Raw genomic sequence first — 24,935 nt, forward strand, 5'->3', positions numbered from 1 at the left:
ATCACTAAAATCACTCTGTTCTAGAAAAATGAACTAGAGATGGAAAAGGAACATGGAAAAGTAAGACTACGTCCTGACCCTAAGCTAAGGTCACTCTCTGCCCTGGAATTCTCTCTCTTGCACTTGAAGGGTTATGTGCCAGGATGTACAACCTTGGCCGGGTGACTAACTCGTGTACCTCACATGTCCTTTTTATGAGATCCATCTGGAGTTTAATCATATGTTGCTACCACTGGGTCTTTGTAGACTGAAGAATTGTGATGCCTGGTCAGGGACAGGCTATTGACCATTTGTCTGCTGCCCCCACTGAATCTCCTCCATGGCCCTGGTCTTCCATAAGTTGCTCAGATCAGAGCTGTCTTCAACCCCTGGGTTGATGCTGTGGGTTTAACCAGTGGAGGGTGGAGCTCCATGTCACTTACCTTCACTTTTGCAGCCGTTGGGTGACACATGTTGGCTGTGACCGTGCGTGTGGCTGCTATGTTGGATGGAATCCATAGTCCTCCCTCTCTTCTACCATCACAAATGACCCAGGTGTGTCCCCATAGAATGTGTATGTAGCTGGGGAATATTTTGGGTTTTTTTTTTTTTTTGGTATAAAATCACACGCATTTATTACCGTTTCTGAGGTTTAAGAATCTAGGAACATCTTAGCTGCTCCATAGCCTGAGAATATTTTGAGATAATAATGTATTTTTAGTATTTCTTCCCAGGATTTTGCCTTTTCCCTTCCCTGGTTCAAGTAGTGTTTAGGGCCTGTGTTTGTGGGCCCTGTAGACTGCTGAGGCAGAGCAGAAGCCCCAAGAGGACCCACACTGAAGAAGGCTGCCAAGGTCCCTCAGGTGCCACCTTCCTGCTTGTTTTCCCCAGGAATCTTTGAAGTCTGCCTATGGTTTATTTTAGGGCTGAAAACCTCAGTATAGGAGAGTGAAAAAGAGGGCCCTGGACCTTGTTCCCACAAGTTCACTAACTGCCTACTATGTGCCAGGCCCCTGCTAGGCACCAGGGTTGCAGACTTGAATTAGCTACTGTCCCACCACAGACTGCATACGGAATCCAAGGACAGAGGCTGTCAGGTGCTAGTGCAGGCAATGCCAAGTTGCTACCTCCCAGGAAGAAGTTTCTGGAGTCCAATGACCAATCACGGAGAAGAAGGATTTGATCTGGGAGATTCTCATCTTTACCCTTTTTTCTTGTCTCTTCCTTCCAAGTGCTCTTCCACATAACAAGCTATTTTCTCTAATAAAATAGCTTGGATTTGAAAAATAGGTTTTTATGTGAAAACTTATTGAAGGCTTGTTTCACTCCTTCATGGATAGAATTAAAAGAACAGATGTGGTGTTGACCACAATTCCTTTTTATCCCACCCCTCTTAAATTCTGAACCAGTGAAAACCTCCAACGAAGGAATGTATGCCTCTTTCCCATGTTCCTCGTCCTCACAAAGAACTCAGGTGACTTCAGGTGACTGGTCCTGATGCTCTCAGGTCTCTGCACCCCCAGACACTATCAGCAGGATCACACTTAGGATCTGGCCTGGGCCTGCTCGTGGGCCATAGCTGTGAACTCCTGACAGGGTGATGGGGCTCAGATCCCCACCCTGATCCTCACCCTCAATGCCTGCCACGTCGACCCTTGGTTAGGTGGCTGCTTCTCAGCAACCCCCAGTGACCTTTAAAAAGTAAGTAACTGACCAAACAGACTTCACACTCAGGGTTCAGGTGCAGCAGGGCTGGATGGGCCCAGGAATCTGTAACTGTGATTAGCGGCCACATTGGAGAACCAGTGGTCTAACTGAGGACTCAGTGAATTGAAGTGTGTGTGTGTGTGTGTGTGTGTGTGTGTGTGTGTGTGTAGCTTCCCCAGTGAGATTGTAAGGGCCTTGCTGCCTGATTATCTTCCTTCTGCCTATTGGATTTCAAGTGCCAGATGTGATCTGTGATCTCACAGAGGTCATCTTATAGTGTCATGGTGAGGACAAGATCAGAGATGTGCTCTGTGTGGCTTCAGTGCGTAGCGCCGTGGTGGCCGACTCACAGGAGATTTTTAATTGCTCTGTTGATGACCAGAGTGTGGGTTTGGGCATGCCTAACCGACTCGGGCAGCCTGTGGGCTTGACAGGTACAGAAGTGAGATGCTATGGCTCATGACCCCTTCCCAGGCTCTTCTGCCTATTCACACCAGGTTGGCAACACTGCAAGTCTTAGTTTCATCCTTGACTTCACAATTTCTGGAGTGATGGTCCTTTCACAGGTGAGGAAACTGAGACTTAGAAAAACCACCTTTCCACCTTATCCCTAGGCTGTATATGGTGGATTTGAGGTTTGAACCCAAGTCAACAGAACGCCTTGGACTACATACTAGTGCCTGTTTCGTAAAACCAAAGTTAATGTCTTCATATAACACAGTGTTAATCCTACCTGTTATCTTAACCCTGGGTAACAGCCTGCAAAATTATCACCCCGTCAATTTTTTAAAACATTTTTTGGTTTGGTCAGAGAAAGCGTTATTATTCATTCAGCCTTTTACACCTCCTTTTAAAAACACACACCACCTTTATTATATTACCTCTGAATTTTGATTTTAATTTAATTCACATGAGGAAACCCTAGCAAATAACAGGCTCAAAAGACTCAAACAACTCAGCAAAAAAGGCATCAAATAAAAATTATGTATGGTACATCAATCATTCTTATTTCTCCCATAAATCTTGAAAAACAAAAAAAAAATCAGCTCCTCATATTTCATATGCTTTCCTCCTTTGAATTAAGGAAAGCTTCCAAAGATACATTGTATGTACAGAGAGGGCACATGGCGAACACCACCTTGGCAAGTTTTACACTCTTCAGGAAAGAATCTACAAAATTGGCTTTGATCCCTGTTCTTAAATTTAAGAGGAGCTCAATTGCAAGACTTATCAATAGAATTTGTTAAGTCACCAAACCACTTTTTTATTTGAAAATAACAAACTTCTACCTTGAACTGAGCTGGCTGGAAAGGGGAGGGGGTCACCCTGCCCTGCCACCCCCAGGCTTTGGTGGAGGAAGCAGAGGGGCATGAGCAACGCAGGGAAGAGGAGGCTAACGGAGGATCATCCACCTGCTGCAGGGTGGGCAGTGCCCTCAGGCCTGCTAAACTGGTCCATCTCCCTAGAGGGCAGAAAAGGTGAATCTGTTATGATGTCCTCTTAAAATTCTTCCCTCCCTCTTCCTCTCCCCTCCATCCCTCCACTCCTCTCCCCTCCACCCCTCCACCCCTCTCCCCTCCACCCCTCCACCCCTCTCCCGACCGGTCACTCCTGTCCTTCTTGGTGGCCTAGTGAATGTTTCCTGGACTTTCCTTTGTCTCAGAGCTTCAATTTGTGACTTACCTGGGTTTGGATTATAGGAATGGAAAATCCATTTTATTTTGCATCATTCGGCATAATTTTGTAGAAGACACTGAGAAAAGTGCTGTGTTGGACACCACAGGGCTACATGGGAGTGCTGGGATTTGAACCCAGGAGGTGGAACCCCAAGGCTACTTTCCCTTCCTGGAAGCTCAGCTGCCTTCCTGCCACTGACTGAGGCTTCTGCATAGTGATCAGCCCGTGGGAGGCATGGAGCAGCCTGAGGAGCTAGGTGTCAGTGTCCATGTTTTACACACAAACAGAGGGCAACTGATATGGCTAAGACCATGCAGCTGGCATCCCATCAGGTCTCAGAGCCTGCGTTTTAAGGCCGTTGCCCATCCATCGCCATGTCGAGGACTTGGCTAGACTCGGGAAGCTCTGGCTAGGTCCTTTCTGCCCTGCTGGATGGAGGTGGATGGGCACACCTCCCTGAGTTAGGCAACAGGCAACTGGGGTAACTGAGACCCTGAGAAATCAGTCAGCTTGCTTTGGTCGCTCCATTGGTAAGTGTGGCATGGGGCCAGAGCAGAACTTTACACTCTATTCCCCTGGGGTGGGAAGCTGGCACTTGGCGAGATGCAGACAGAAATCCTCAACAGACGGAATTTTAAACTCTGTGGCCCTTGTGCGCTGAAATGCTTAGTGCTGAAGTTTCGCAATGCCTTCAAATTACTTTGCAAGAGGTCAGAAAGGCAGAGGGGGAGCAAATGCCAGCCACAGAGGGTAGAGGTGGGGTGCCCAGACGTGCCCTGTGCTGGGGACTGAGGGGTCTCCATTACTGAGCCACATCCTCAGCCCTTTCTGTGATGAGACAAGGTCTTGCAAGATTGCTGAGGCCAGCCTCGAACTTGTGATCTCCTGCCTCAGCCTCACAAGTAGCTGGGATTACAGATGTCATTACCCTGCCTGGCTGTTCCTTCGACTTTTATGTAGACTACAAAGTGAAAAGTGGGAGTGGGGGAAGAGTGAGAAAAGGAAGGAAGCAAATAAGGCAATTCTGAAAGTGTGCTTTCTCTTGGTGACTCTACAGTGTCCCTGCATCGACAGCCACAGAGCCATATCCTGTCTTTCACCTATCAGGTAATCAGTAGTTGTGGTCAACAGAACATGGTGCCTGAACCTCACTGAAGAGAGCCAATGTACCAGCACCTGGGAATATGTTTTTAAGTCAACAGGAAATCCTTAGATTTATAAAGTTCTACCATCCACTCAAAGAGAAATCATATTTTGGATAAATCTTCCAAAGAAAATTTCCTGCCTAGCTAAACGATGACTGCTAGCTGATTCTGCAAGCATTGATTCATTTTTGATAAATTATAATATTTAAATATTCCATATCCCTACTTGCTATCACAAAAATACTAGTGACAGTTGCCAGCTAATAATTCCCCCATTCCCAATTATGTTTGAAGATTAAAAAAAATTAAATACAATAAAATAGAATTAAAATTTATAGAACAAAAATTCAATAGTCAGTGAAATCTATTTGTGATACAAATTCATGATGTGATACAAATCACATCAGAAGACAGGTCGTGCCCTGGTGGGTACTATGCATTTCACTTTTGGTTTCAGAGACTATATTTTCTATATTCTAAGAGCAATATGTGATCATTTAAATTTTTTGAATATCATAGGCTAGGGGGAAAAAACAAAATCCATCTTCAAACCCAGAAGGAGCTAGAACTTAACATTTTGATGACATTTCTTCTCGAAGCATTTTTCTTTTTGTCTATCATCGTGGTTTTCTTTTCTTATTTTTTGAAATTGTATTCTATGTACAATTTTTGTATCCTGCTTTGTTCAAATGACACTACCTTATTAGCATTTTTCAGTATTATTAAAATTTTGGGGAAAAGATTCGTTTATGTTGTGGAAATTAAAAAATAAATAAAGACACGAGGAGAATATAAGAAATTATGTAGGCTTATGTGATGGAAAGACTGGAGGTGACTGGGTGGACAGAAGACAGGTGCCGGGAGGAACACTTTCCCACTGAGTATATTTATGTATTTCTGTAAATTGTCTGATTGTATATATGCATATTTAATTTTGAACTATGTGCATATGATGCTTAGTAAAATGTAAATAAAGTGATTTGAATAATTTAAGGCCTTGGCATATTATATAATTCTCCAGTGAGGGAGCTCATGAGTTCTATATTTTTTTCTCATGCATTGTTCTGCGTGCTTTTGAATATATTTGTGCATGTGTATGTGTGAGTGAATAATTGCCTGATCTGATTTGGTCCCTAGTTCAAACAATCAGACTATCTTAATGTCCACAAGCTTATTTTGATATTTTGTGGTTGAAATTTTATGAGGATGTTTAGAGACTAAATCTTGAGAGATTTCCACTTTTTTTTCCCTTTTTCTATGGGAATGGCTTCTCTTTTCTATACCAGAAATCACATCAGAAGACAGGTCGTGCCCTAGTGGGTACTATGCATCTGAGGACCTAAAGAAGTCTTGGGCCAGACCATGAAGGACCACAGCTGACACTGTGCCCACAGGACAAGGACTCGTCCCCTGTGGGCCCTCACATGAACATCTCTGTGAAGTTTACAGGTGGATGGGGTCCTTGGTCTCTAGGCCAACTGGAGACAAGGCTGAAAGCTGTGGTCACTGTGCATCTGGGCATGTCAACTCAGAGTCCCTACCACCCCTGCGTTCCACAGCTGGCAGTGGAGCCTGGACTTCCCTGTGGACCCCACACTGACCATCCCTCATCCTGATGGTGCTGGTGCCTGGCTGGGTCCCCTGCAAGCAGGGAAGTGGTGCTAGAGACTGGGACTTACCCCACCGCAGCACTGACAGTCTCCACAGAGTGTCCCCAGGAGGCCGTTGATCACCTGGATAGCACAGAGAATCATCTGGATTCCTCCGACCACCAGCAGGATGGAGAAGAGGGTCAGATTCCAGGAGACCACATTGTCAGGCTCCAGGCACTTGCTCCACAGGGCTTGGTCACTGAGATAATCCCTGCAGGTGACGGGGTGGGGAAGGTGGAAGGAGACATTTGTTAAATACGGAGTCATCCCCTAGACGGGGAGGTCTACATAAAGATTTTTCTTGTGCAGTACTTCCTGTCTGGAGCTGGGGGGGAGGGGTGTGTGGCTTGGTGGCAGAGCACTTACCTAGCATGTACCAGGCCATAAGTTCCAGCCCAGCACCACAAAAACAAGACAAGACAAAACCTTTCCATCCAAAACAAGTTCCATGAGAAAAATACACAAATAAATTAATGAAACAACCCCAAACACACACATTGAGTACATCCTATGTGCCAGATCGTGTTCTAAATGTTTTGCACATATTCTCTCATTTATTCCTCACAGAAACCTATGATTCTTTCCTTCCAGACCCCAAATAAGGAAACTGAGGCACAGAGAGTTTAAGTGGCTTATCCCAGGTCACACAGCTACTAAGCAGCAGAGCAATATTTGTGACAGGGCAGAAAAACAAAAAATCACGTCAGAGTTAGAATTGCACAAATGATAGCCTTTTTTAGCAGTACCATCATTCGAGACATTTTGACTTTTGACAAATTATCTGTTAAACTCAGCAGAGATCTAAAACCATGTAAAATACAAATGTCATATCAACTAAAGGGAAGAGTCTGATTTTGGCCAAATTGTGAATTTGACTCAACATGTAGGAATTCCATGTGAAAAAATGCTTAATTATCTTTAAAAGTTAGACGTAATCTACTACCTTAATACATATAATTTGCATAAACTTTGAATTAAGAGAAACTGCTGTATATACATATACTGCAATTTCTCATATTCACATCTATACTGTGTGTGTGTGTGTGTGTGTGTGTGTGTGTGTGTGTGTAGAGGGGGGGGGCGGTTCATTGTCATACGCAGGGCCTTGTGTCTTGCAGAGGAGAGTTGAATCTGCTCTGCTCCCCAGAAGACAAGAAAGAGCAAAGTGGGCAGATGCTTTTGATTATTAAGGTTCTGTCTCACATTCCTAGAGCCACAGATCCGCCCCTCTCCTTTCTCTTTCCTCCACCCTCTGGACCTTTGTGAGAAACTCTCTAGCTACCAAGTTAGCACTCATCTTATTGTTCCAGATCTTTATTGTTATTATTCTTGTTATTGGTTTTGGGGTTGAACCCAGGGGCTCTCTCCCACTGAGCTCATGCTCAAGAGCTTTTTATTTTGTATTTTGGACAGGTTTTCCCTAAGCTTCCGAGGATTGACTTGACCTTGCTGTCCTCCCCTGGCCTCAGTCTCTGGAGTGGCTGGGATTACAGGTGCCACTGTGCCCAGCTATCTAGATCTTCATGATGACGTCTGTGTCTTAGAAATTCTCAGGTGCACCAGTACACATTTATTTAATACATTATGATTTTAGAAACTCTTACAAATGATGGGAGATGTCCTGGGGTTGAACAAAGGTGAAGAAATGAAGGAACGAATGCTTCACTCTTGATTCAGAAGCAAAGCTGTTTATACCCTTGACTCAGTTTCCCTAAGTGGCCTGTTCTAGTGGGATACCTGCCGTGGGGCCTCATCCCTACCTGTAAAACGGGAGCCACTTAGTCTACCACGTCTTAGTGTCACTGTATTACATAAGCTAATATGCGTGCTCAGGACATGCACAGAGTAAGTGCTTGCTGAATACCTGTACTGTCATGTTCTCACTTGATCCACACAGTCTAATGAAAAGAGCCTGCATTTTGGAAATTTGCTGTTTTACATCAAACATCCATCTTTCTGTTTCACTTGTTCTTACACGCAATCCTTGCTATCTTTACAATTTTGAGTTTGATGATTATAAAAGTTGGTAAAGATAGGGTATTTTTCAGACACTGATTTATATAAAGAAAACAGACTTAGAGGCAGTTTGTCCAGAGATGGGGCGACAGCGCCGCCTGGTGATGGGATTGGTAAAATACTCTGGGAATGAGGAAACTAGGAATAATCTGGATGCCTGGAGAATCCAGTTGCACTCCAGCTGCTCCCAAATGGCCCCTGGTAGCCATCTTCAGGCCCTTCTCCACTCACAACTCTCACATCTGAGGGTGTAGGAGACTCTGATCAAAGAAGGCTATAGGCACGCACAGTGTGCTCCCAAGCCCAGGGTGGGAGGGGTCCTGGGTTCTTTGTGGACCTGGTAGTTGACATGTTTCTACTTTCTGTGAGGCAGGGAGAGCTGAGGCAGTGTCAATCCACCTAACTGGTGGTTTTCTTTTGTTTTTTGCTTTTGGTACCAGGGATTGAATCAGGGGCACTTAACCATTGAGCCACATCCCAGGCCTATTTGTTTGTTTGTTTAGAGACAGGGTTTTCAAAGTTGCTTAGGGTCTCACTAAATTGCTGAAGCTGGCTTTGAATTTGCAATCCTCCTGCCTCAGTCTCCTGTGACTCAATGTCAATCCTTTCAGGGATTACAGGGGTGCGCCATCATGCCCAGTTTAATTGGTATTTTAAAGCACCTGGTTATCACGAGGGGCATTCCCACCTGAACCACAATAATCCCACCAATTTGGGAGCAGAAAGCTATGGTTTACACAAGTCTCTTTGCTCTAGGACTAGAAACCCACAAGGGCAGAGACCATGTCCCCGCAACTCTGTCCCCAGGTCCAGCACAGTGAATGTTCAATACACAGCAGCCCTTGTTCACTGGGTCTTGACCAGGGACTGAGCACTGGGCCATTTGCTTTATATCAGCCTTCCTAACACTACAAAGATGGGCTTCTGGAAAAGTGCCTGGCAAAGAGCAGCCCTCAGTAAATATTTCCTGAGTGAATGGATGTATATACATTTTGCAAATTAAGAAGTTGAAACTTGTAACTGGAAGTAGCTGGATTTGATCTGAGGTCTAATTTCAAAGCCAGTGCCCTTATACAAATTGTACTCAAGTAGTTATATCCCTTTAGAACATTTGAAATATGATTTCTTTATGAACTTCTCTTTATGCTATCTGTAATAATATGCCAACCAAGGTTTACTGTGTCATCGTAGAGATGAGTCTCTTTGAACCTTCCTGTGTCTGGCTGAAAGGATTGACACTGAGTCACAAAATCATTAGAAAAGTGTAACACTTTAGAAAGTTCTAATGCACATGAATGAATTCCGTTCCAAAAATTCATAAAAAATGAAGAACATCGTGGAATGTCAAAAATGCAGTGGGCATTGTGCTTTACGTGCATCTTGCTGTTTTATTTCCACCTGAAGCTGTGAGGCAGATGTTGCTGCCACCTCTGTCTCTCCACTGAGGAGTCTGAGTTTGCAGGGCCCAAGATCCCACTGCTGGTGCATGGAAGAGTTGTGTCTGGCTTTTAAGTTGGCTTGGGGCAAAACAGGCTGCTAACATCTGTGATCCTCTTTCTGCTGTGTGAACACTGCGTGTGCTTGCAATGCAATCGCACCCTACCCAGGAGACTTTCAGCCTCAGGAAATGTCTTCTTGAACAGTTTATGGGGCTTCTTGCTAATAAGTCATCTTAAAGAGCAAATGCAGATGGTCCTGGCTGGGAGTCCAGGTGGAGGGTTTAATTATTTTCAGTTCTGGGTGTCGGTGTCCCAGCCACTCAGCTGCTTATGGCTTCTCAGGGGTCAGCTCTTGCCCAGGGAATGGGAGGTGCCCTGCTCAGTGGCTGCTCCCCTCCCCCTCAACTGAACTTCCTTGGCTTCCCAACCTTGGCTGACCCAACATGCTGGGCAAGGTGCTGCCCTTCCAGCAGCTCTGGATCAGGGGTGGGGTGGCAACTGTCTCAGTACAGAAGCCTTTGGGTAGGAGGAGGCTCGACTCTAGAGGAAATGAATAGCTTGCCTCAAAATACCCCAGGTTTCTTTTTTTTTTTCCTTCCAGAATGCTTCTTTTAAATTTTTCTTTTTCTTTTTGCAGGGGGTTGAACCCAAGGATGCTCTACCATTGAGCTTCATCCAGCCCTTTTTGTTTTTTATTTGGAGACAGGAAGGGGGTCTCACTGAGTTGCTTAGGGCCTCACTAAGTTGCTGAAGCTAGCTTTAACTTGCAATCCTCCTGCCTCAGGCTCCCGAGTTGCTAGGGTTGACTGTACCTAGTGTAGAATGCTTCTTAATATGGTTCTCATGATGGATAAAGTTAATTAACTCTGCTTCTTTAATATTTTCACCAACACGCATTTCTGAGGAAAACAGTGCTAAATTCTATGGCATTAAAGAGCCCTGGATTTCATGCCCAAGTTGGAAATCTCAGCATTTGCCTAGATGACCTTTCCCCTTCCTCACACCTAATGCTGGGCAAGCCCATCTCTGACAGTCTCTGAAATTTGCCCCAATTCTGTAGCCTTGGAGAAGCTCAGAACCTCACCTGGATCATCACTTCGGCCCCCGCCTCTCTCCCCCTCCTCAGTGACAGAGCTCTTCCATTCATTCTCCACATCAATGTCACCAATGTCATTACTCCAAACTCCCAAGTGGCCGCCTCACATCCTTCTTGACGTTCTCTGCTCTCCTCTGACGTCCCCAAGTTGCAGCCTGCCTCAGTCAATGGTGCCCCTTCTGCTCCTCTTTCCATATTGCTCTGAGCTTCAGGTCACAGCATCCTGACATCTGATCCCCTGAGCCCCGAGGCCCACGTCTGCCTCCCCTCCCTGTGGGGAAGGCGAACTCGGGCTCATCCTCCCAAGCCAGCCATGTCCCCTACTCGGGGTTCCACTACTTTCCACATTGACAATCTCTGTCCCCTGTTGCCCCTGCAACTAACCATGTGCTCCTGGAACTGCGCCTCATCTGTCCTTCCTCACTCCATGTTCTGATGGGCTTCGGCACTAAGTCAGGTACTGATGCTGTGCAGTTAAAACATTTCTTCTCCTGGTTCCCAGCTGAGGGGCCCTGGGGGGGGGGATTAGCCTCTTTGAACTTCATTTTTTCCTCCGGGGTAAGAATTCTCAGGTTTGACAAGAAGATTGAGATAATGCACCCATGCTTGGCAATTATCATTGGGAAGAAAAGAAGGAGGAGGAGGAAGAGGGGAAGAAAAAAATAAAAGAAGAAGGAGGAGGAGGAGGGAAGGGGAAGGAGAAGGAGGAGGGGGAAGGAGGAGGAGGAGGAGGAGAGGGAGAGGAAGAGTAAGGAGAACAGGAGGAGCGGTCACCCTGCATCATACTGCGCTGCCGTCTGGTGGTGGGAGGGGTGACAGCTGTCTGGAGTCTGTCCTTCTGCTCACAGTGGTTTAACCATGTGTAACCATGGCTGTGATGCCCCTGTGCTGGGGATCTAATGGGGACATGAGTCTAGTCAGGAAAAGTGAAGCCAGAGCACATGAGCATTGCCAGAGGGAATCTCAGCAAAGAGCAGAAAGCATGATCAGCATGAGTTGTGTTTTAGAAAAAAGCCAGGTGACTCCGGCCGAGAAAATCAGAAGTCCAGCTGCAGTCATTTAGAAACCATATTCCCTCAAGCAGGTCACCAGGCCTCAGCTATCTTCCTCTGAGAGAAAGCTACAAATCTCATTGGATGAGGATCAAATGACACATTGTGAGTGACTCGATTTTGCTACCTAAACACCAGCAAGCAATAGAGGATTAATTCCTGTGATAAGAAGCTCCTCATGAGTCACAGGGAAGACCTGTAACCAGCTGTGCCATCATACCAAAAAGGAATGTGCTGTGCATCCAGGTCTCTGAAGAGAGGAAACAGGAGGCCAGGATGAAATGAGGTGCTGTAGATGGCAGAGGAGGGGTATAGCCAGACGCCATCTGCCTGGCTCCCACCCTGCAAAGAGCCTTCCTGTGGCCCTAGTGGCACATGTCACATGTTAAACAGATTGTTCAATTATAGGCAGTCTGGGTGTTGGTGAAAGTCTCTGAGCCCAGTTGGTGAGAAATCCTTCTTGTTTTCTATGGTAAGGTCTGCAACGGAAATCGCTACAGGGTATTGATATTATTGATTGCATTGTGGTAATGCTAGTTCACATCTGGGAGCAAATAGTGATACCATAAATCTCCTCCCCTCGGGCCAACTGAGGTGTCCTCTTTCAGTTATCTCTCCCTGTGTCTGTCAGAGGGGAGACCCGGTGCAGCCTCTCCCTACCCCACAGTGTCATTGCCTGACATCTGGGTAACAAGGACGGTGTGGTTTGGTGAGCCGTCTCTCCCTGTTGGTGGTCCACCTGCCCCAGCCCTTGAACTGACCTGTGGGCATTGCCAGGTGAGCCTTACCCGTCGTGGAAGGGGTAGCCCCACGTGTTATTGGACATGAGACAGTTAGGACCCTTGTTGATTGAGATGGCTGAGATGACAAAGGAGTAGCCAGCACCCAAGAATCCAATCACCGCAAATATGGTTGAGGTGAACATCTGGAAGAGAAGAAGAGACACAGTCAAGCTCTAGTGGGTACAGAGAATGATGCTCAGCAAACCCACCCCACCTGTTGAGCGTGGTGACCCAGGAAAGCTATGGCTTCTATGTTCTTCCAAATAGTTTTATATGTCAGAGATTAATTAGTCTAGATTGCATTAGCGTCTTTTCTTTTTCAGTGATAAAAATCCAAATAAAATTTCAGTATGCGAGCAGCCCAAGCAATCCTGGAGCCCATTCAAGCTAATTCCCACTTAAAGATGAAAAACCCAGGCCTGGAGACATTAAGAGTGTTTGCAATGTCCATTCTACATGGTAGTTAGCAGCAATATGGAAACATGCACGATTTTGGAAATGAAGAAAGAAAATGATCACTTCTATTGCTTTAGAAACAAAACACAAGGGTTTGAACATCAGAAGAGTGAGGCTCAAATCTTAGTCTTGCTATTTTCTGCTGTGTGAAGACTATGAAGGTATCCTCAGAGTCCTGCTTTCTCATCTGTAAAATTGGCACGTTAGAGCCAACCATAAAGCTCTACTGTGAACATTAGTTGTAGGAACCTGAGTTAAATGCCAGCCCCATCCCTTCCCCTATTCTTTTATTATTAATATTGGTGTTATAGTATATGTTTGGGGGCCTAGGGCATGTAGGGGTGGAGAGAAACTGTGCCTGGGCAATTGGAATTTCATAGTAACAGAACTCATACTTCAGCTACTATTGGTTCCATTTGAATGCATTTGATGGGGAGGTACCAGGGACTGAACTCAGGGGCACTTGACCACTAAACCATATCCCCAGCTCTATTCTGTATTTTATTTAGAGACAAGGTTTCATTGGGTTACATAGTGCCTCTCCTTTGCTGAGGCTGGTTTTGAACTCGCGATCCTCCTGCCTCAGCTTCCCCTGCTCCTGGGATTACAGGCATGTGCCACCTTGCCTGGCTTATGCATGCATTTTGGATGCAATTTGGCAAGCCCAAAATCTGGCCTTGCCTGCCTTATGAAGCCTTGTCTGGCTCCCACAGCGCTGACCAGTGTACTCTGGATCATGCAAACTTGTGTCAGAGCACAGGCCTAGGGGACATTAATGGATACACGAGGCCCTTGGAGCTATGACAGTGAGTCCTATGGAGATGGATGTTCACACTTCACCACCCTGGGCAGGGTTTTCTCCCTGAGAGCTTATCAACAGCCCTGGAGAACAGCTCAGTAGACTTTTTCAATGACTAAGGCTTCATGTGATTCATTTAACAAGATTCCCCACTTAGTTTTTATGCCTAGGAGATGTTAAATACACTTTCACCACCAAAACCAGTTGTGAGCTTCATCTAGGTTAGAATGAAAATTTAGTAAATGAAAATTTTGGTTCATTCGTGTTAGAACAGGCAATCTCTTTCCAAAAGGAATAATTCGGGGAACTTTCTGGATGATGTGCAGTTAAATTGGTTTCACTCCTGTTGGACTTTGGGGGCATTTATTGCTAACGTGTGTGACCTCCAAGGGAAGGTGTGCTCTTGATCTGGGATTAAGGAAAGTCCCCAGCTCTGCGTGATCCTGCTAAAGGAAGGAGTAGCTTGAGTCCTTATTCCATCTGCCTCTGATACTTCATTTTGGAACAAATACTTCAAGGAAAAGACAGGAGTCAGAAACTCCATCAATGTTAAATGGCAACATTGTTTAAACTTTTTCTTAACATATATTTGCTCAATATTCTAGGGAGGGTGACCTTGCAATTCCTAGTTCAGGACTATAGTTTTAAACCTTTTAAAAGACATTCTAAAATGAGCATGCTTAGTGTTTAAAATTGTGGGGATTATTAACAGTAATTATTATTCCCCTGAAAGAGGAATGCCAGCACCCCACCTTTGGGAATTGACATTTATGACAAAACTTCAAAGGGCAGCTTCAGACATGGATGGAAAAATGGTGTCCAAACTTAAATGAAAGGAAGAAGTGATGTTGGAAATTCTTGATGATTCCAAGAGTATCTTCAGTATTAGCAAAAGTTGATGTCAGAGAAACGTGAAAGCACTTAAAAATAACTGAGTTATTTTTAAAACATCAGAGTTCAAGAGTGGCATATTAAAATTGTTTTATATTTTATAAGCATGTGACTTAAAATACATGTCTGTTGCTGAAAGTTTATATATGAATGTGGGTAAACAGCTTTTGAAAACTTCTCTGTGGGAAGTCTCTTTATGGGAAAATAAGGGATGGTTTTATACTCAGTTTTGCCTTCCATGACGGTACTTGTGGTAATTTGCAGAGTTCTCCAGTCTCATCTGAGTCCTGGAAGCTTCTCTGTGAGTCCCTGCGAGAACACACTTTGAGAAATGTGGTTCCTACTGAGAGCTCATCTGGCTGGGTTTCTGTCTCTGATCCACCTCCTGCTCCAACCCAAATTGCTCTTCAGTTAGATCACAGCTGCTGTGACTGCAGGGAGAGCCAGAATATCCCAGCAAGTGATCTTAGGCTCAGAGCAAGGCTTCTCAGAGGTCTAGAAACAGTGCTGACATGTGGCAGGCTGGGTTGTCTTCATGACAGATGGGTGGTCTCACAGAAAAACAGGTTCCATGAAGGAAGGGTCCCTCACTTCTTGAAACTGGCCAACAGTATTCAAAAGCCAGCATCTCTTCTAAGTAGATGGTTAAATACACTTAATATTATATTTTAATAAGAGAGTTGACCTAAAAAGCCATCCAGTGCAACCATCCTACGGTCCAGCTAATAAGAGCAGCTCTGTCCCACAGCAGCCTGGTGTGCATGACCTCAGACAGTCCTCTCATACACCTGTGAGTGGGTGTCCTCATCTACATTCTCCAGTGAGAAATTGAGACCCCAGAAACTAAGACAATGGCAAAGAGGCAGATATGGGATAAGCACATGGCCCTGGCTTCCCAAGACCACACCCCCGATTTGTGGTTTCTCAAGTCACATTTAGGAGGCATCAAGTCTGATTAAGAACACACATCTCCTCCCAGCCCAGGGCCCTCGACCCTCTGCCCCTTCACACACACACACACACACACACACACACACACATATGATACACACCACATACACACACCACACCACACACACACATACCACACCGCACATTCCACACCACACACACACACAACACAACACACCATACCAACCACACACCCATACACACACACCATTCACACCATGCCACATATCACATATGACACACACCTAATACAGACCACACAGACACCACACACAACACACCAAACACCATACACACACACTGCATGCATGCACAACACACATACTGAAAGACCCCAGCCCCATAACCTAAGGCTTGATTATGAAAAGTAGAAAGTATGCAGTAAACAGGTGAGCTCACCACATAACCTGTTAGAAAGGGCACCCTGCCCACATCACAGGACATGCTTGAGCAAACTGGGATCATAAGCGGGAACAGGGAGGAAACACAATGTAAACCTGTGAGATTTATGAGTTTTTCGGGAACCTATAGTGAAAAACATGTTTATCATAGTGAAAAACAAGTTTATCATAGTGAAAAACAAGTTTACCCTTTAAGTGACGTGTATGCTGGATTCAAAAACACCTGTTACTGTGCTAGGTGGAAAACAACTCCTTTTTCCCTATAAAAGATCTGTACCCCAAAGCCCGGTGTGCCAGTTCACCAAAGCTTCGGCTGAGGTTTTGCTGTGCACCCGCAGGCGCCTGTGTATTAATAAACTTGCCTCTTGCTTTTGCAGCCAGTGTGACGCTAGTTCTCTTTTGGACGGGGGATTTGAGGGTCCGGGGGTCTTTCAATACCACATACACATGCACACACACACACACACAAAGCCACTAGCTCTGGATATTCTGTTATTTGCAAGTTTCCCTGTGAATGACACTGGTGTTCTCACAGAAATAAAACAACATATTAAAAAAAAATACAGCCTTGTGCTAACTCGACTTCCTCATATTGGGTTCCAACTCTTGCAGAGACCGGACGCCATGAGGATGAGGGCCATAGGCCCGTCTAAACTGCTGCCACGAGAGAGGACACTGTGCTCCCAGAGAGACAGTGAGGTCTCTGGGGAGGCCTGTTTCAGCCCCCTCAGCTTCACCACCGTGAACAAGGAAATGGTGGGTAGATCTAGAAAGTTCCCAGAGATGGAACAACCTAGTTCTGCCTCTGTAGCTGGCAGTGAGATGACAACTCTGACTTGGGCTCAACTGGCTACACCAAGGATTTTAGAAAATGCTTCCAAAACAGGTCAGCAGGTAGGCACTGGGCGATGCAAAAGCTGAGCGAGTCCAACTAGACAGAAGGTCAGATTAACATAAAGTATCCACGAGGAGATGATTTTCCCTTTATCATAAGCACCTCCAGATCAGCACCATCCAGTGCAAACAGTGTTGACCACCTGGGTAATTTAACATTTCTAGCAACCACCATTAAACTAAAAGGAAATAGGAGAAATTAAGCTTGATGCTGTATTTTCTTTAACTCTTTATCTCTAATATATCATCATTTCAACATGCAAACAGCATAAAAGTCACCAAGATAGTTTACATGCTTCTTTTTGTAGCATTTCTTTGAAATCTTGGTGTGTATTCCACTCAAACAGCATATCTCAATGGAGACCAGCCACATTCATGGTCTCAGTAGCTACAGGTGGATACTAGAACATTTGAGAAGTTTATTTTTAGTAGTACAGAATTTTAAAATGCATGGATATGGTGCCCTGAGTTCTCAAGAGGGGGAATATGCCATGGAGAGAGAATGTGGTGACTCTCAGTTGGATTAATGTTTTATTTCTTAGAAGATGTATCAATAGTTTTCTGTTTCATAATGCTACAAATGGTATGTTCCATTTTCAAATTCAAATTTGAAATCTCACCTTAAAATTAGCAAAATAAACATCCCATACTGAGTTTTCATAATTTTTCCAAAATGGATGATCCATGCAAAGGAAGGTACACTATACATCTTGTTCCTTTAGGTTATTTCACATTGGAAAATGTGAAGAAATTGCCAAATTCACTACTCATAGATATGGTCCGTCTTAACAGTAGCATGGAATAACTTCAATTTATCATGGGTTTCATGCAAAAAAAAAAAAAGCTAAAGAGTTATTTCAATCAAATGGAATATGTTAGGACTGACACTCTAAAATTGATACTCCTTAAAGTACACAAAAGACCTGGGGTATCTCTAGAAGGAGAGACCTCTGGGGTTGCCGAATTTGGAGTCAGAAATGGGAGCTTTCTCTACAGTTTTACAGGATAGCTCTTCCTAGCTGGACAAAAAGTGAAGATGAACATTTGCATCCTCGTCACCAGCATGGGTGACAAGTTGATGGAGCTTGTTCCTCCCTCATGAACTTGGGAAGCTAATCTTTCTTTTTCCACTTCCTCTTCTGCAAAATAAAGCTCAATAATATGTACTGCCTCACAGAGGTCATGATGTGCAAGGGGACCTGACCCATAGACAGGAGAAATCAAAGGCACACCTTTAGATACTGCTGGGGTGGGGTGGGGCGGGGCTCCTAGGTGGGGCCCAGGACCTTACTGATAGAACCCAGAAATCTCCTTGGCCTGTTCCTAAGGTTTGGATAATTTTCCATGACATTAGCAAGCACTCAATTCATGTCATTATTATCGTTCTATTTTTATAGTCCAATCCTCACAACTCTCACTTCTCTATAAATACAGAGAGCAAAACTCTGGGAGAAAAATAAAGGCAAGCACTCTGGTTCTCCAACGGTTGCTCAGTACACATGTTGTGCTCACACGTGAAAGAAACAGGTGTCCAGTTCATGCTGTTCTTGCCTCCGTTGAAATGGAAGAGCAGAAGTACCCTCATTCAAATTCCTTCCCATTCACCCTTGCCAGCCCAGGACCTCCCATTCTGCCAGGCTCGGCATCAGATCCCAGCTCTGTCCCTGCTAGCACTGGGTCTTTGTCCATCTCTATGCTTACATTGGCCAAAACAAATGGGAGGGGGGAGCTGGGGATGTGGCTCAAGCGGTAGCGCGCTAGCCTGGCATGCGCACGGCCCGGGGTTCGATCCTCAGCACCACATACCAACAAAGATGTTGTGTCCCCAGAGAACTAAAATAAATAAATAAATAAATTCTCTCTCTCTCTCTCTCTCTCTCTCTCTCTCTCTCTCTCTCTCCCCCCCCTTTCCTCTCTCTAAAAAAAAAAACCAAAAAAAACACAAAAAAACAAATGGGGGGGGACAGTGAGGGCGGAAAAGAAAAGAAATGTGGGTGGTATGGAGACTTGGGCTGTGACAAGTGGTGGGGAAACATCTCTGGTGAGCATGGGCGTGCCTCCTTGAAAAGTGTGCTAAGAGCTGTACAGAGACCACCTGCAATATCCTGACCTGGGCCTGTGGCTCAGTAGTAGAGCGCTTGCCTAGCACGCACGAGGCACTGGGTTCAATCCTCAGCACTATATAAAAATAAATAAATAAAATAAAGGTATTGTGCCCATCTACAACTAAAAAAAAGAAAAGAAAAGAAAGAAAAAAATAAAAATAAAAAAATCAATGTCCTATACATTCTGCCTCAGTGAGGCATGGAAAGGGGTGGGGGTGGCAGTCAGGAACTTAACTCCCATGAACTTCAGTTCTCTCATTTACGGAACAGGGAATTTATTGCCTAATTCCCAGGGTCATTGCAAGGTTGAATCTGATAAAGTGTGGAAATCCCTTGAAACTTCTCCTGGGCATTCATCGCTTCACTCACCCAACAAGCACTCATGGAGGACCTGTGTGTCCTTGACACCCCAGGAACTTAGTTGGTGCTCCCCAACCTTCACACTAATGCTGTGGATGAATCACCCCACCCCCCACGGCAGTCCTTGCAACAAGTTTATGAGAGGCAGCAATTGACATTGTCTATTTTTTGCAGCAGAGGAGTTCAAAACATAGGAGATTAAGAAGGAAAAATAATTCTATAATTTCTTCTTCTACATAATCTATCCTTCAAAAGCATCCCCTTTCCTAAATCCCCCTCCCACTGGCTGTCTTTCCAAGTAAAGGCTTCTGGGAGTCCCCAGAAGTGCTCTCCCAAGAGGTGTCCCTAGGGGGCGCGGGTGAGCTGAGCACCGGGAAGAAGTGCTGAGGATGGCCACACACTGCTTCCAGAGGCACCCAGACCTTCCTGCAGTATGGGTCAACTACCCCACCCTGCCTGGGAGGGCCCAGAGGGGCCTTATCTGCTAGTTATGGTTTAAGGATGCTGAAATGCCACCTGCTTCCACGTATCTGCATTGTAATCTACTTCCCATCCCACTATTAAAGGCACTCCTTTGAGTCAAGGCCAAGGTCTCCAAAAGGTCCTGATTAAAGCACATACTTCAACGTGAACAGGTTGATAACATTAACTAGCTGTTCCTTTGGGCCTTGAGAGAGCAAAATTTTTAAAGGAGTAGAGGGCAGGAGGCACTGACCAGCCAGGAGCCACCAGGACCCTGTCCTGGGAGGAGTAGACTGTGTCCTGAACACAGACCCAGGGCAGGGCTTTCAAGCCTTCTTGGAAAGTCACCACCTCTCACTTTTCCTGATCCTCCTTTAGTATGTTCTGTTGAATGTATGCAGACCCCTGGGGTCAGTGCCTTTCTCCTCACAGAACCGCTGGGTCCTTTTCTCAGATTCAACGTGAAGTATGAATTAGGTAATGTGGAGATTCTCCAGCCCAGGGTCCAACTTCATCTCCACAGCCACCACATCCTGCTTCTCCTATCTCCCATCTCCTAATCCTGATTTTACTACCTAAGGAAGAAAATGGTACCGTTGACATCTGTGGAAACTTCCAGGAAGACCTGGCAGGGCTTCTTTTTTGGGGGGTGGTGCTGGGGATTGAACCCAGAGCCTTGTGCATGCAAGGCAAGCACCTGGCAGGGTTTCTTAAATAAAGCTCCACAGAAGACAGGGTCTGCTAAGCACTTGGAGGGGAACGTCCTGAGCACTTTCTCACCTTTGGTATTATAGTCCTGATTAGGCTATGCCTTTTTTTCTGACAAAATATCTGCAAATGTCTTTGTTTGGTGCTCTGGAGCATGTGAACTCCATAACAGGGGCCTGAGCTGTGGCCCAGGACTGGGGCAGGGACCCTACTGCAGCAGCCAGGATGGGCCTATGGAGCACAGCCCTCTGGCCTGACCATTGTTGGGCCTTAGCGTGGACCTAGCTTGCCTTGTTAATTTTTTCTTTTTTGAAAACAAAGGTAAGCCATCTATCTCTATTTTTTTTAAGTTGGTAGTTAATTAAAATACAAACAAAAATCAAGAGGCCCCTGTGCCAGCTCTCAAGCATGTGGGGAGCTGGGTCCCAGGTGACAGTGCGGGGCTTGCTTCATGTCTGGCACAGCTGGTCCTTTGGGGCGCTGCCTGGTCCCTAAGGGGTGGCATCCTCAACTTGACAAGGGGGAGCACCCGGGAGGGCTAGGGAGCCCCGACAGAGAGTGTTTATTGGTCAGACCAAGTAATTTAGACTCTATCAACTCAGCTGTGCTTGTAAAAACAAACTTTTCTGCCTTCCTCTTGGACGTTACATAAATCTAATTAAAACACCCAAGTTTCATGTAATATTTGAACACCATTTCACCTCTTGCTTTGGTTATACCTTTGTTTTATACTGATGAGTCTTTAGCCTTCTGCCCAGGAATGAAATATCAGATTTCTAAAGTCATGATTATTCTTTCTTTTCATTCAAATTTGTTAATTACTATTTTTTTTCTATTTTGCATCTCTAACTTATTCTCCGAAAGTTCACAAGGTGTAATGGCATTATATTTCAAGGGGAAAGTGAGTTATATGTTGCTTCCTTTCCTTTATAATTACACATAAATTTCTTTATTATATATGACATTTATTATATAATTTATGTGTGAGTGTGGTGCTGGGGATTGAACTCAGAGTTGCTTTTCCACTGAGCTACATCCCCAGCCTTTTTGTTTTTTTAGTTTGAGACAAGGTCTAGGTTGCCAAGGCTGGCCTAAGAACTTGCCCTCCTCCTGCCTTAGTCTCCTAAATTTCCTAAATTGCTAGGATTAAGGGAATGTGCCACCAAGCCCAGCTCTATCACATAATTATATCAAAGAATTTGTGGCTATTTTTACCTTCTTTATAAGCAATGATTTAAACTGATAAAGTAACAATTATCTGTGCTTATTTGGGACTTACAACACAGAGAAGGTGGAAACATTCTCTTTAAATGAACTGTGATCTTGTGCTGAAAACTCTGTGCACATTGCCCCAGCCTCAGCCCTTCCTGGGTGCTCAATAAATACTATTTATTAAATGGACAAGCAAATCATGATGAGAAAGAAATGTTAAAATGACTGTTTCAGGACAGACAGATACACCTTTAAGAAATTAGAGTATGAACAGTTCACTATTGGGGTGCCCTGAGCCTCTTAGATAGAACACCGAGCCCCCACCCCACCCTCCAGACACAGCTCTGGCCTCATTCACTGTGCCAGGCAGCTCCAGCCCCACCTGCTGTGTGTTTCCCACATTCATCTACCTGAAGGCTTAATATTTTTCTTTAAACCAACTTCTATATTATTCACTTATGCCACTGTCACAAAAGAACAGCCAAATCACTAGCAAGCAGAAACACAGCATCAATACATTTTAGCTCAATGCTGCTACTTGGAGCCTGAGGCTCCTTCTTCTTTTGCTCAAAGGGCAGATTGTGAAGGGTTAAGAAGAGCAAAGATTTATTTCCATCAAAATGAGATTTTCTTTTCCTTTATAGAACAGAAAGGATGAAGGAGACTTGCAAAGGGAGTAAGTAACATCCTCTGGGGTTTGGAGCACACCTGACCCCAGGCTTGAGGAATTCTGATCTAGTACAGCTTCCCCATTTTACAGATAAGCAAAGGGGGTCAGGGCAGTACGGGGCCTTGGCCAGCTGCAGGGAGGGGCCGGACCCCACAGACCTTCATTCTTTCTCTTCCTCCCTGGAATGTGCATCTCTGATCTCTCTAGCTCACTTACTAAAAGATGGATGGTCACAGGAAACAAGAGAACAAGCAGAAGTCCTGAGGCAGGATCTGGGTAGAAATGGGGCAGGGTGGGCCTCAGAATTAGTAAGCCCAGCCGTGGCAAAGATGGGGGGAATGCAGGGGGCTCCTTGGGAGGGGAAGTTACCTTGCCATCTTTTATCCTGTCTCACATCCCCTTTACGGATGAAGTCAGCAGGGCCAGGGAAGGGAAGTGCATTGCCTGAGGTTTCAGAGTGAGAGCTACACCCTCAGCCTCCCAGCCTGCCTTGGTAAGTGGCTGCACTGTCCTGGCTCTAATTTCCCTGCTGCATGGGGAACCCAGAACAGTGTCCATGCCTCTCAGTGTGCGGCCAGTGGGAGGAATCACAGCTCTAGCCCTGCACCAGCTGCCCTCAGAGTCCTGGCTGGGCACTGCCTACCACAGGGAGCTGCGCCCCTGGGAGCAGCTCTGGAAACTCACTGCGAAGCGCTTCCCGCAGCCCGTGTTGCCGCAGCAGCCGCAGCAGTCATTGTTCTTGAGGCCCAGGAACACCAGCGCAGGGAAGATATCTGTAGCAAGACAAGCAGCTCAGAGGCATCCGGGGTTCCAGGGAGCACCCTGCCTACCTGAAGAACAGAGCCCCATCTGCAATGTGGGACCTGGAGGCTCCGGGAGGTGGGTGCCGAGAAGGGACAGAGTGGGGCAGGTGGTGTGTTGCTGGGGTCCCAGGTGCCCTGAATGACCTCAGTTTCTCCGAGGTGGCACACCCACTCTGGCACCCTGAGTTTTGATTCAGAAGCGGGACTAGGACAAGCTTAAGACACTTACCCTCGACTATCATAAAAAGTGAGCCACCCCAGCCCAATTTACTGGAAACAAAGGGTAAAGCCATCACTGCAGACATCTGTGTCCCTTGGTGGTTTGAAGTCAATCCACTTGTTAGAAAGCACTGTTTGTGACTTAATTCTTTTCAACATCATCTAGTTAGAATGAAGAATTTACGTGGCCCTCAGTTTGATCCATGAAAACTCAAATGTCCCACAGAATTGCCAGCCCAATCCCGGGGATAAATCACTTAGTAAAGGGACGTGTCCTCGTAAGCCCATAAGACGAGGGGTGTACATTAAAGCACCACCTTTTTGTCCTGCAGTGGGTGCTTGGGCTTCCGCTAGCTGCCACATAGCTTCCTGTTCCTAAGTACCCAACTGAAAAAGGATAGGAGCAGGGGTCTCCTTAAGGGGGATTTTAAAGTTTCCCTACTTACCAAGACCCCGCTTCCCAGTATTCCTCCAAAATACCAGATCTCCGCGGAAAGATTGTTGTTGTCCTCTATCACTTTTCCTCCAGGGAAGAACAGCAGGACATTAGCCAAAAAGCCGAACAGAGCCAGGGGAATGAGGCTGCCCCCCAAGCACTTGGCACAGCTCCCAGTACACATGCTGGGGAAGCACACTGAGGCTCAGAGATAAAGGCTGGTCGCTGCCCCCTCCACCAGCCTCTTCAAGGCTTTTGGACAGGGTGTCCCAGTGATTGTCCCCAATCCAATCAGTACTTTGGGACGGAGAACTCGATCTCTATGAACCACAGAGCTGCTTTGACGTCCCAACTCAAGCAGGCCCTTGATGACGATGGGCATTTATACATTCTCCCGGACCTGAAGTCCTTTTTTTTCCTGCACCCCCATAAATGAGATTACGTTCAGCTCAATCGTTCAATGGTTTTGCCATGGAGACCAATAGCCTCTGTTAATAATCCACCAGGCAGACAAGACACCCTGTGGCTGTGCTCAGAGAGAGGCTGGAGCAAGCAGCATTTAGAAGCACTGCACCTTCAGTCTGACCATGCCCCTGCCAAACAGGAAGATTCCACCAGCTCCCTGCAAATCACTCACATAATCGAGTTACATCCTGGTTAAAATCCTATCTCCCGGTACTTAATGTCTGCAGTGTGCATTTTGGTCTTTTCCACTGAGAGCCTGGAGAGCAGGGTTACCCCCAAAGAACTGCTGTTTTCCCCAGTATGGAAATCATATAATGGTCTAATTGGATATTGTTGAGCTCAGGCCTGGAGGATTTCTTAAAGGATAAAATCAGAACTGTTTTATTGCCTGATGGCTGTCTTTCGTAATGACTCGAGAAGTTAAGTTCTGTGTTCCTCCATTCTCGATGTCATGGAATTAGCATAAAATGGTTTGACTACTTGCTCAGCTGCCTCTTCCATATAGGAATAAAAACCCAGGACCCCAGGTGAGCCTGGAGAGAGGGGGAGAGGCACCAG

The 24,935-nt window shown here is 45.6% G+C and overlaps 1 protein-coding gene across 1 annotated transcript; it reads right to left on the bottom strand.

Annotated features, from left to right (window-relative positions):
- Nucleotides 1–3,130: 3,130 nt before the first annotated feature.
- LOC308652841 (transmembrane 4 L6 family member 4-like) lies at nucleotides 3,131–24,096 on the bottom strand (the record flags this gene model as incomplete). The annotated part of the gene is made up of 5 exons (XM_081300910.1): nucleotides 3,131–3,148; nucleotides 6,188–6,371; nucleotides 12,552–12,688; nucleotides 23,139–23,227; nucleotides 23,919–24,096. 5 exons carry the CDS (start codon nucleotides 24,094–24,096, stop codon nucleotides 3,131–3,133), a joined length of 606 nt encoding a protein of 201 aa, XP_081157036.1.
- Between the last annotated feature and the right edge of the window lie 839 nt (nucleotides 24,097–24,935).

The sequence above is a fragment of the Spermophilus citellus genome (assembly GCF_964194105.1).
Source record: "Spermophilus citellus genome assembly, chromosome: 7".
NCBI lineage: Eukaryota > Metazoa > Chordata > Mammalia > Rodentia > Sciuridae > Spermophilus > Spermophilus citellus.